At 38.6% G+C, this 13,639-nt stretch overlaps 1 protein-coding gene across 1 annotated transcript in view; it reads left to right on the top strand.

The window, feature by feature from the left end:
- The window catches only part of gfra3 (GDNF family receptor alpha 3), a 76,977-nt gene extending 64,439 nt beyond the window's left edge, over positions 1-12,538 (top strand). Inside the window, exon 8 of the mRNA XM_056472813.1 lies at positions 10,268-12,538. Coding sequence (XP_056328788.1) covers positions 10,268-10,504 — 237 coding nt within the window. The 3' untranslated portion in view covers positions 10,505-12,538. The remainder of the gene's footprint in view (positions 1-10,267) is intronic.
- The last annotated feature ends 1,101 nt before the right edge of the window (positions 12,539-13,639 follow it).

Below are 13,639 nucleotides of genomic sequence, written 5' to 3' on the forward strand. Positions count from 1 at the left end.
TTTTTAGCTGTTCTTAGCTGACAGGAGTGGCACCCGGTGTGGTCTTCTGCTGCTGTAGCCCATCCGCCTCAAGGTTGGACGTGTTGTGCCTTCAGAGATGCTCTTCTGCATAACTCTGTTGTAACGAGTGGTTATTTGAGTTACTGTTGCCTTTCTATAAGCTGAAACCAGTGTGGCCATTCTCATCTGATCTCTGGCATCAACAAGGCATTTGTGCCCACAGAACTGCCGCTCACTGGATATTTTCTCTTTTTCAGTCCATTTTCTGTAAACCCTAGAGATGGTTGTGCGTGAAAATCCCATTAGATCAGCAGTTTCTGAAATGCTCAAACCAGCCCGTCTGGCACCAACAACCATGCCACGTTCAAAGTCACTCAAATCACCTTTCTCCCCCATTCTGATGCTTGGTTTGAACTGCAGCAGATCGTCTTGACCATGTCTACATGTCTAAATGCATTGAGTTGTTGCCATGTGACTGGCTGAGTAGAAATTTGCGTTAAGTAAACAGTTGGACAGGTGTACCTAATAAAGTGGCCAGTGAGTTTACTCACAGTGAAGAACTTTTTTTTGAGTCAATAACTATCTTAAAAATAACTTTATATTAACTGAAAAAAGCAATCTCAGACATTTTATTAAGAAGAGAGGGCCTAAGACAGATCTCCATACTTTACTGCTGTTAACTTGGATGATTCCCATATTTAACTAAACAAAAAGGTAATGTTCAAACAGGATTTAAACCACATTAGTGCTCGTCTCTGCTCTAAGATGGTTTAAAGAACATACTGTACTTCTTATTTTCCTTGCTTTGAAGTTTAAAATGAACATACTGTGCTAAAGCAAAAATGCCTGGAAAGTTTGCTTTGGCAAGCTGTTGTATAAACATGATACAAACTCCAAGCAAACCTAGTTTTAGCTTGCCTTTGTTCTAAATCCCCAGTTTATCGTTGCCTACACACTTCTCCACATACAATTCTAACCTAACTTCATTCACTTTTTAAAACATAAAAAAACATGAATAACAATAAAACAACAATTCAATTTAATTCATCCTTATTTCTATAGCGCTTTTACAATGTAGATTATGTCAAAGCAGCTTAACATTAAAGTTCTAGTAAATTGAAACCGTGTCAGTCCAGTTTTCAGAGATGAAGTTCAGGTCAGTTTAGTTCACTTCAGTCTGGTTTAATTTTCACTGCTGAAAGTCCAAACATTGAAGAGCTAATCCATCGATGCGCAGCTCCACAAGTCCCAAACCAAGCAAGCCAGTGGTGACAGTGGTGAGGAATAAAACTTAACCAACTGACGAAAGTGAAAAAACGTTGATATATGGTTGATTTTAGGTTGTCTTGGAAGGTGACCAAAATCCAACGTCATAATGACGTCAAATACTGACATTATTCGTCAGGTATTGCAACCAAAATCTGATAGACGTCATATCGGTGATGTCCACACAATGTCATGCTATAATATCATTAGAAGTTGATATTTTGTTCTTTTTAGGTTGCAGTGGAAAGTAACCAAAATGCAATGCCTGTCCGAAGTTGGACATTGACATCTGACTGACGTTGGATTCTGACGTCAACCAGATTTTTATTTCCACCGAAAATGCAATGTCCCAGGACATTGGGGTACAACGTCAATCTGACGTCATGTTGACATCCTGTGCCGGCTGGGAATACACATACTGTGCTAAAGCAAAAATGCCTTGAAAGTTTGCTTTGGCAAGCTGTTGTGAAAATCTGATATAAATTTCAAGCTTAATTTTAGCTAGCTTTTGTTCTAAATCACCAGTTTATTGTGGCCTACACACTTCTCCAGATACAATACTAAATCAATTTATATTTTTAAAAACCTTTAAAAATCTATGAATAACCAAAAACAACAACTGTAATCTAACTGGTCACTTTATTAATAAGAGAGGGCCTAAGACGGATCCTTGTGGAAAATTGATGATATCCTGTTTAAATATGCAAAAAGGTAATCTTACAAGACACTTCATTAACAGGAGAGGGGCTAAGACAGCGCTTTGTGCCACTCCATACTTTACTGCTGTTAACTTGGACGATTCCCCCATTTAGCTAAACAAAAATGGTAATGATCAGACAGGATTTCAACCACCTTAGTGCTTGTCTCTGCACTAAGTTGTTTAAAGAACATACTGTGCTTCTTCTGTCATTTGCTTTGAAGTTTACATATCCTATACTTCTGCTGAAGTTAAACATTTCTGGAAAGTTTGCTTCGGCAAGCTCTTGTAAAAAAAACCCTTAAAAGTGCAGTAGGTGATTGTCTTCAGAAACATTTCTGGTTGTGCTGGTTTAAAGTCTCTTCACATTCCAATAGTAATGATTAAGATAAATGATCTAAATGTATTTATATGTGTTTTTATTTTCTGGGTAAGGCAAGAGACTAAAAAATGTTCATCCAATTAAAATTTGTCAGGCCGACAATTCCCATAATTCTGATAAGTAACTCAAACTGTCTGTCTACAAATGTAGATTTGTACATCTGCGCACCCATTCACGCACATCTGCTGTTTGCGCGTGCACAGGAGAGTGTGATAGCGTTTAAAACAAACGCTGAATCAAAACTTTTAAATCCTGAATCCATATTGGAATTACTTTTGCACGCTGGAGGAAGGATGACACCATGGCTGAAGTATTTCTTTTAGACAGGTAATGTTATGTTTTAAAACTATTTTAGTCACGCCAAGCTGATGTAGATTGTGTTGTATTATGAATGGGTTACATGCACAGAAGTGTTGTTCAGCCACTGAAATCTTCCAGTGAATGATTGATGTGACTATTTTCAAATTCTTAAGGTACATTTTACAGCATCGATAATGTAGATTTTTATTTAGTTGAACAACAAAGATAAGTAAATAGCACTATTCCGCCTAGCCTGCTTTACTGAGCTGAAGTTGGTTTCACATTGGTTCAATTTTGAATAATGACAACCTGTGACGCGCTCCCTATTTTGTTTACCATACTACTCTGAATATTCGATCTGAAATGTTTGTTGCTCGAAATGGTGTCCCACCAGTTTATCGTGGGCTATACACTTAAATACAATGCTAGCTCAACATCATTCACATGTTCAATCATTTTTAAAAGCTCCCACATGTAAAAAACCCAAGTAATAACAATAAACCTATCTCTGATTATGGCCATAATCTTGATTAAACATCCAAATGTGATTAATCGTGGTTATTTCACCACTGTGATCCATGAGATTTGCGAAAACACAGCCTGAAGAAACCCGCAGTCCTGCCGCTTCGAGCATACTGATGGATCCGAGAACTGAACTACAGCGTTTATGCGCGGCTGGTCGTATCACTGCAGAAACACACGGTCACACGCCGTCGCCCCTGCAGCCGCTACAGTAAGCACAAAACCGCTTGTTCAGAATTATACCTTCTGCATTTAATTTGGCTCCCTGTGTGCGTTGTGCGACTAACGTTCCTCATTCATTTCATGTATTGATCAATCTGCGGTGCATATATTTGGGAACAAGAGTAATGAATCCAAGTTTTGGTTGTTCTTTCGCTTTAGCTCTACCCATTCCCTCAACCCCAATTAATAGGTCATGACAGTTTGACCTAAAAGTCTAACCTCTGATCTCTACGCACACGACCTTGTCAAGATGACCCTGTTACTTGAAAATGGTCATTTCACGGACATGTTCACTTGATGTAATGGTTTTCGGTATGGTAAACAAATGCCACATGTGCCTAAAGAGATCACTGTGGGGTGGGAATCAAACTGCCACCTTCAATTCAATCGGCAGTAATCACACAACCCACAGGCCCCCAAGAACACAATCATGGTAAGGAATTAAATCTATATTGATTTGCTCTTCCCTTTAGTCAGATTATATTGTGCTTTGGAATGAGGGTGTCAGCTTTATTTTTCTTTCATTATGGCCGACCGCCAAACTTTAAATGACTCATTGAGACTTAGTAGGCAGCGTCACTGGATCAGATCTTTAATTTGTGCCTAATCTTGTGGTTACCACTGGTTTTATTCTGTATCTGATCATATATATTTTACAGAGCTTGAGCTACTGATTCTAATAACTGTTTCAGTAAAGCAATGAAAAGTTACTTGCTGTCTTGCAAGTGGGTTGTTATGTAGTGTAATTTAATTCATGTAGTAATGAGGCTTGAGTTTAAATTTTATTTAATTAGTGATTTACTTTGAGTGTAATTTAATGAAAATAGAAAAAAATAAACAGTAAATAGAAAGGAATGAAGGAATAAATAAATTGTTAGGTAATTTAGGTGTAATTTAATGAAATACATTATGCTTATTCAACTTGCATTTGATGAAGTTAATTTAATGAAGCAAGCAATAAATTACTAAATAAATTGTGATTTAAATTGAGAGCTATTTTAAAAAAGACAATGATAAATTTATTAATAATTAATATGTAATTTTAGCATTTTTACTTGAATGCAATTTGATAAATGTCTATATAAATCAATAACCCTCTATTACAGTATAACCAGTGTTGGCTAAGTTACTTTAAAAAAGTAATAATTACAAATTACTGACTACTACTGGACAATTGTAATCTGATTACTTTACTAATTAATTATTTAAATAAATTAGTAAAATTTAAGTAAAAAGTAATCAGATTACTAATTACTTTACTTTGAAGTTACTTTTAAAATCTATAAAAAATACTAAATAAACTGCAGCTCTTTCAGTAATTTAATATTCACTGAGAAACTTTACTTTGGGTGAATCACAGCAGCGTGAAATACTCAAAACACTTAAAGAGATACAGTAGTTCGCCCAAAACTTTAAATTCTTTCAAGAGCTCACAATTAGCTGATGATCGATAATAAAGCTTGTTTGGCATGCTGTTCCGGGAGAGAGCCCTGAGCTTATAGGGTTCTCGAGCCCTGGGCTCCCGCTTGGTAGCAGGGCGAGAGGGGAGTTTGAGCTCAGGTAGATCTCAATGAACTCCCCCGACTTATTACTGGCTAATGACAGATATAGGAATGGCTAAGGAGTGATATGCAGCTTGCTAAGAGCTGGACTATGATGCCAATTTGGTATGTTCAATTTACTTAGGTTGCGTGTTTTTTGGACTGTGGGAGGAAACCCGGGGAAAACTCAAGCGAGCATGTGGAGAGCAAGCAAACTGCACTTAGAAATGTCAACTGGTTTAGCAGGTATTTTAACCAGAGGCATTCTTGCTGTGAGGCAACAATGCTAATCACTGGGCCGCTGTGTTGCCCATCTAGAAAGGAGGGGGAGTATGGGTGGGTGGGTGGGGGGATTCTTCAAGATGAAGATACGAAACTCTGGTTATTTATGGTGAGTTAGGAATCATCTGATTGGTGAATCAATTGTAAGCTAATGTGGGACCAGCTGTGGACAATCATAAGCACGTGATCCTCTTCAACTTAGTTTATAAATAAACTTTACCTCATCATTTACTTGTTCCAAACCTGTTTGTCTTTTTTTTAACACGAAATAAGACATTTAGAAGAAAACTGGGTGCCTATAACCATTGACATCCATAGTGTGAAAAAGCACTGCAGTGTTTGGGTATTCTGTTTCATTCATGCATTCATTAATTTTTTTTTTTTAGCTTAGTCCCTTTATTAATCTGGGGTCGCCACAGTGGAATGAAACACCAACTTATCCAGCATTTGTTTTATGCAGCGGATGCCCTTCCGGCTGCAACCCATCACTGGGAAACACATACACACTTATTCACACACACATACACTACGGACAATTTAGCCTACCCAATTCACCTGTACCGCATGTCTTTGGACTGTGGGGGAAACCGGAGCACCCGGAGGAAACCCACGCGAGCGCAGGGAGAACATGCAAACTCCACACAGAAACGCCAACTGACCCAGCCGAGGCTTGAACCAGCGACCTTCTTGCTGTGAGGCGACAGCACTACCTACTGCGCCACTGCGTTGCCCTTATTCTGTGTTTGTCTGAAGTAACTAGTCTACTAAAATGTGAATATTCCATACAAGTTAGGAAGCTGATCGGTCAGTTCTTGACACGTGACTTGCAGTTTTCAACTAGGGGCGCCTGGAAAAGCTGCGCATCTCTAAATCCAGTTTAGCCCATTTAAACAGAGTTGAGCCGCCGTGTTTTTAGGTGCCGGTGTCCTGTTGGAGTATTGTCGTAGAATGCTTGAAAAGGTTGCTGGTCGAGTTAAAAGCAGTCAAAAGTTCTTTAGAGACTAGACATAGACTGCATTTCACAGCAGTATTTTTGTTTTTATGCTCAATGAAATCAAAGTAATGTCTGTATTTTCACTTGAAGAAGCAGCCTCTCTCAACAGCCACCATTTCAGCTCCCAATCTCCAGCCATTTAAAAGAGCGTACTTATTAACTGATGTTGCAGCAGAAAACGTGATTTAAAAGAAGCATTTTTTTCTTCTAAAACTATATTTGTAATGCAAGTAATGCAATTAAATTGACTTTTAACAACTGTAATCAAATTACACATATTTAAAATATAATTTGTTACATCACGGCGTTCCTCAAAAATGTAATTAGAAAACAGTAATGCATTATTGTGGAAGGCGTTATACCCAACTCTTATCATAACAACAATAATGTATATTTTTATAATTGTTTGTTTTCCCAGAGCATTTATTGCATCTACCAAACCATGACCCCGTTGACAAGCTATTCCAGTTGTAATATGTATCAAAGTCAATTTCTTAATAGACAAATAAGCTAATAAGCTGAGCTGTAGCTTCAGGGAGTGACACCATCCAAACAAATCATCTTGTGTAATATACATTTTTTTTACGTTGCTTCCACAAGTTATTAAGCCTGCTATACTTTCGAATGGTTGTCAAAGAAAGAAGCAACTTTTGTGACAGCATAATGGTGTAGCACTAAAGCTAATCGGCTCAACCCTGACCCCCCCGGCCATGTTATTAGCATTAGCGGTAGCATAATATCCAGCTGAAGTAATTTCTTGATAGTCGATCAGTTTTTTTAGCGCTTCAGGGAACGACGGCGTCCACGATAGCGATGCTTACTTGACTATGATTGCATATTTTGCAGCACACATAAAAGAGAAGCAAATAATCCCTTGGCGTCCATAGGCGTACAGACATTATCAAGAAATGCTGCTCTGATCTGTGAGTCTTTTGTGATGGTGTGTCCTCCCTTTGGACCGCGTTCACATCCTCTGTTCTCTGAACACACAGACCACAGCATTCAGCTTAGAGATAATCTGGGCCTGCAGACAAAAAGGATTCAATTCAGTTTCTGCCGTCATTTATTTCTTTCCTAGACTCTCTCTCTCTCTCTCTCTCTCTCTCTCTCTCTCACTTGTGTTCTCCAGCAAATCTCTCCTCTCCAAATGTCCCTGTCTTTCCTGATCTGTCTCTCTTGATGTGCTTCTCACTTTCTCTCTCTCTCTTTTGCTTTCCTTCTGAACGGATTAGCTAAAGGTGTTTGCAAGCAGCGGTGCATCAGTCAAACTTCATTAATATTAATGTATTCGCACCCATCTGTCTGTCTGTCGCACTAACTCTCTTTCTCTTTTTCTCCTTCTTTTATCGTTCCTTCTTAATCCCTCTCGCTCACAATCTCTCCGTCCCTCACCCTGACACCATCCTGCTTCTCTGAAACGCTTTCCAAGGTGATTTGTTTATTTCTTGTATCATAACGCATTTGACTAAGGTCACATATGATTCTTATGAACCATTATTCTTATTTTTTTGTATTTACATTGGTTTTGTATAGGGACATGGTGGCTCAGTGGTTAGCATTTTTGCCTCACAGCAAGAAGGTCACTGGTTCAAGTCCCAGCTGGACCAGTTGGGGTTTCTGTGTGGAGTTTGCGTGTACTTCCAGTGTTTGCATGGGTTTTCTCGGGTGCTTCAGTTTCCCCCACAGTCCAAAGACATTTGCTATAGGTGAATTGGGTAAACAAAAATTGGCCATTGTGTATGAGTGTGTGTGTGAATGTGAGAGTGTATGGGTGTTTCCCAGTTCTGAGTTTCTGGAAGGGCAACTTATGCTGGAATAGTTTGTAGTTCATTCTGCGTTGGCGGATTCTGATAAATAAGGAACTAAGCTGATGGAAAATGAATGAATGAAAATGGCGAAATGTACTGAAGCTATTTTTTTTTTATTATAAAAGCATGACTGTAAAACATGAACACCATTATAACTGTATTAAAACATATGCTTGTTTGTCGTAAAAATTCTTAATAATGGCCAAAAAATACTTGAATTCACACGAGGCTTCAGCATCAACACTTAACAGAAGGCGTGTCTGAAATTGGGGCTGACACGATCGTCATAGCAGGGTCAGCCATTCAAATTAGTCCGCAGTCGGCTACTCTCTGAGCTGGGGTATTTGCATAAAGCGATCTGATTGGCTGACGCGTCCGTTGGCACTTGAAAAGTTGAGAAACTCCCAACTTCTGCAGCGAGCAATGCCACTACAGCGGTGCCAATGGATCGACAGTGCAGTTTGGCAAAACCTGACATCCCCCATATAAAGTGAATGGGAAGCATTGGCGCTGATGCCCTGTGTGAATGGGGCATTACAGCACATTTGTGGATCTCCTTACTGAGCGCAGCCATGTTGCCGTTGTAGCTTGCGTATTCCAGAAAATTTTCATACCCCTTCGTTTTTAGTGTGGTCCTGGAAAATCTTATTTTCAAGGGCTATCTCCTTCCCCTTAGCCCTACGCCTTCAAGCTAAAGAGAATTGGGACTCGGCTACCCCTTCATGTGAATGTGCTAAATGTGGGATAGGGATAAGGGGAAGGGCTTAAGGGTAGAACTCTGATTGGGCCTAAGATTATTCACAACTTTAAATGGAAAAAGCTATCTAATGTGTAGTAAATCCACACGTTGCTAATGAAGCTTTAGAAAACACTTGAGCAACAACAACACTACCCTGTACTCTGCCATTGTTGTGTGTTTATTATCAGTCTCACCAGAAAACGTAACTATTTTATTTATTTGTCATAAAAGTGGCTAATTTGTACATATTTGTATGATTTAATTCGTTTGAAAATGTAAAATTTTCATTGGGGGATGAGCAAATTGTTCTACATGTACAAAAGAGATCATACAGATTAATATGAATTAGCTACTAAATCAAAAAGTTACAAATTGAGCTTGAGATTGCATACACATACTATGCACATGTATGATGTCATAGGTTTAATAGACTCTCGATTTTGGGTGTTTACGTGGACATGTCAATGGCGGCATTTTCAAAAACTTCCACGGCGAAGTCCATTTTCAAATGTGTGTGTTTTCAGTCACAAAAACATTTTTGTGCTTTTTATATGGAATAAAAATCGCTGTCATAAACATTTTGTGCATAAATAAAATTCACGCACCTGTAATTATAAAACGGAAAGGAAAACGGAATGCACTCGTGATTTTATGAGGGTACAATTCCAAAATCTACGATTAGAACAGACACAGATATGACATTTTCTTTGTCTGTTTGTATACGACTTCGAAATTTATGGTGGGTGTATTTTACAAACAGGATGTGTCTGTTCTAATCACATATTTTGGAATTGTACCCTCGTAAAATCACGAGTACGTTCCGTTTTCCTTTACGTTTTTATAATTACAGATGCGTGAATTTTATTCATGTACAAAATGTTTCTGACAGCGGTTTTATTCCATATAAAAAGCACAAAAATGTTTTTGTCGACTGAAAACACATACATCTGAAAACGGATTTCGCAGTTGAAGTGGAATATTTATGACAGCGATTTTATTCCATATTTTTAACCTATTTGATCTTTGATGTGGGAATGCTGGTTGTGTATGAATGGCTTGATTTAGAAATATGTTTGTGTAACTTTGCTATTAATTTTTATTAATTTAGCTTATTTATGTATTTTTTATTGATGTATGTAATTTCTGCAATAATTCAATCGAGGTGGCATTGCTGTACAGAAAACTAACAAACTTCAAACCTTAAAAAGTATAAACGAACACACATAGAAGTTTCCTGTTTCTAGCTGAACATGTCTTGTAAACGGCCTTTTAGTTAAGTACACTTTAAATGCATGTACACACAGTGCAAACCATTCATCTTTGGTTTTATTAAAGCATCACAAAAACTAAACAATAGAAATCTTGTGATTGACCTTGTAGTTGCTTGGTTTGGTTCATGGCTCTTTCACAAGGACTTCCCCAATGGAAAAAGCACACTAGAACCAAATAATTTCATGGCAAAAAAAAAAGCGTATACAAAAAAATTGATCTTCTCCTTTTTCTATTCCCAAAAGGTTGAAGAAAGCGAAGAAGTAGAAGAAGAAGAGCAAGAAGAGGAGGAAGAGGAGGAGGAAGAAGAAGAAAACCAAGCCGGTGGAGGAGGCTTCAACGTCATCCCTCCGTTCTCAGACAAAGCGACAGTCACTAACCTGGGCTCTGAGGCCGGAAGAGTCCACAGCTCAGCCTCCACCTGCGACGTCCCTCAAGTCCTACTTGCCATTCTGCTGCTCATCACTTTCCGCTGGGAGTAGAAAACCATCACACACATACACAGACACACACATTCAAAAACACTTCCTCCTGAAGCACTCGCTCACCTTCAGACTCTAAGACCAATCATCAAGGGATGACAAGAACGACAAACCCAATGGACAACCGTTCTTCTCTCCCTCTTTCATTCATTCATTCTTTTTCTCCTTCTCGGGAAGAGGGTGTGCTATGGTTATAGCTGCTTGTCCATCATTAGGGAATCGCTTTCTGAAAGGAGCACCTCACCTGAATCATTTGAATCACTCAGAAGATTCGCGACTCCTCGGACTGACTCAAAGCCGACGGTAACCGAATGACCCATGTATCTCTTATATAACGTCTGTGTGTGCTTCAGAAAAGTGAGGGAAAACACTGCATTTTTCCCGCATTCAGAAAACCCGCCGTGTTTATTGTCGCTGATCATGTTGTTGTGTATGAATCGAGTGTGTTTGTAAGTACGTGATTCGCTGGAGAAAAAAGACGAAAACAAAACACGTCGAGCACGAATCTTTCGTTTGTCATGCCTCCGTGTTTCACGAGTCAGGCCACACACCTAATCACACACACATACACATACACACACTCTCCTCTGGCCTGCTGCGGAGCCGATCGCGCAGATGCAAGCTCTTTTCATTTATTGCTCTATCTGCGATGTGCTTTCATTTTTTTGACTCAGCACAGACTGTGCACTCTAACCAGGGGCATAAATAAAAAAACACGTCCGCGAACAGAGAAAAAAACATGAGTAATAAAGCCCAAAATAAAGAAATAAACACTCTAAATAAATAAATATCTCTCCACACAGCAGGTGTCGGAGTCCGGTCTGGGTTTAGAACCCGAGGGTAAGAAACGGGAAGTCATTTTCTAAACCGCCTGTCGCCTCGCACCTCTCCCTGTGCCTGTTGTTTTACTTTCACAGAGATAATGGCTTACAACACAAACTGTTTATCTTGTTGTGTGTTCACGGAGACGAATTACTCGTGATGGGAACGAAATCGAAAAAAAAAGAAGAGAGAGATCAAGGCAAAGAACAGACGGAGACGAGGAGGAGACTCAAACCCTCCAGCTAAGAAAAAAACTAACAAACAAACATACAGTCTAGAATCACATCCTTTTTTTCTGTTTCTTATAAATCTTTTGCTGACACAGATGCTTTTTTTCTCAATCTCGTTTCTTTCTTTCGCTCTCGTTGATGTCCGTGGAAGTGTGTGTGAGAGAAAGAGGGTGCACTTGTAGAGAATTCGATCAAGAACTTACTTCTCAAGCGGTAATGGAGTGTGTTCAGTAGGTGTGCAGTATACAACATTCAGCCCCTTGTTCCCTGTGGACTGTGAGAAAGTTAGCGCGCTAGGATAATTCAAAATGTAACAGAGAAGAATATTGAGGTGTAAATAACCAAAGTAGAGATTCTTTTTATTTAGCTTGCACATTTAAACATTCACAAAAGCCATTTTTTTAGATAAAATGCTAGGTTTTATGTATAATTCAAAAACCCTCATTAGCGACAGCAACTTGTTACTTCTGCTCATGCACATATACAAGAGATTGAATGTTAATAGGTTTCCACCAGCCTGTGTGAATGCGCATTTTGAAGTATCGCATGAAAAACGAGTGACGGAAACACCACATTTCGAATAAAAATCCCTTAATGCGCAAATAAGTTGGTTTTATATTTGAGCGAAGAAGGTTTAATGTGAATAATTGGAAATGGAAATGCATTTGCAAAATAAATTCTGATGTACCAAACATTAATCCCACATGATCAATCAGCTGTCTCCATTTTGCTTGTTTACTGCTGGTTACTAGGTTACCAATACTACAGTCAGTCCCTCTAACAATTTGACTTTCAATGTTAAAATCATTTCACAAAACCCCCAAAGAGACTCTGCAAACTTTTGTTAATTCTGCCGCAGCATTAATCAACTTGCTTTCAGATGTTTGTTTTGAGAGTGTCAGGCAACCAGACACATTCACTCTCCTCATTTCTCCTCAGGATGAAAATAAAACTCAACTATCAATGTTAAAACCATGACACAAAACCCCAAAAGAGACTCATTGTGCATAATCTGCTGCAAATTAAAACAATCATAATGAAATTAAAGCTCAGCTAAAGTGTTCATATGTCATTCGGCATTTACCGTTAATCCCACGTGACCAATCAGCTCTCCATTATGATACTAGGTTACCAATACTACAGTCAGCCACTCTAATGATTGACTTATAATTTTCAGTGTTAAAATCAGTTGTTCTGCACAGTATCTCTGTTAAAACCATTACACAAAACCCCAAAAGAGGCTCTCCAAACTTCTGTGAATTGCACATAATTTGCTGCAGATTTAATGCACTTTCTTCCAGATGTTTGTTTTTAGAGCGTCTGGCAACCGGACACATTTGCTCTCCTCATTCTTCTCTCAGGACGAAATTAAAACTCAGCTAAAGTGTTCATATCTCATTCAGCATTAACATTAATCCCATGTGACCAATCAGCTGTCTCCATTATGACTGTTTACTGCTGGTTACTAGGTTACCAATACAATAGTAAGCCACTCTAACAACTTGATTTCTAATTTTCAGTGTTAAAATCATGACACAACTCCTCAAAAGAGACTCTTCAAACTTTAGTGTATTGCAAATACTGTCGCAGCATTTATCCACTTATTTCCAGATGTTTTTTTTTAGAGCATCTGGCAACCAGAAATATTCGCTCTCCTCATTCTCCTCTCAGGATAAAATTAAAACTCAGCTAAAGTGTTCATATTTCATCCGACATTTACCAGTAATCCCACGTGACCAATCAGCTGTCTCCATTATGCTTGTTTACTGCTGGTTACTATGTTACCAATACTAGTCAGCCACTCTAACAACTTGACCTATAATTTTTAATGTTGAAATCATGACACAAAACCCCAAAAGAGACTCTCCAAACTTTAGTTTATTGCACATTTTCTGCCACAGCATTTATCCACTTCCTTTCAGATATTTATTTTCAGAGTGTCTGGCAACCAGACACATTCGCTCTCCTCATTCTCCTCTCAGAAAGAAATTAAAACTCAGCTAAAGTGTTTATATCTCATTTGGCATTAACATTAATCCCATGTGACCAATCAGCTGTCTCCATTATGATTGTTTACTGCTGG

Source organism: Danio aesculapii, chromosome 14 (assembly GCF_903798145.1).
Source record: "Danio aesculapii chromosome 14, fDanAes4.1, whole genome shotgun sequence".
Lineage (NCBI taxonomy): Eukaryota > Metazoa > Chordata > Actinopteri > Cypriniformes > Danionidae > Danio > Danio aesculapii.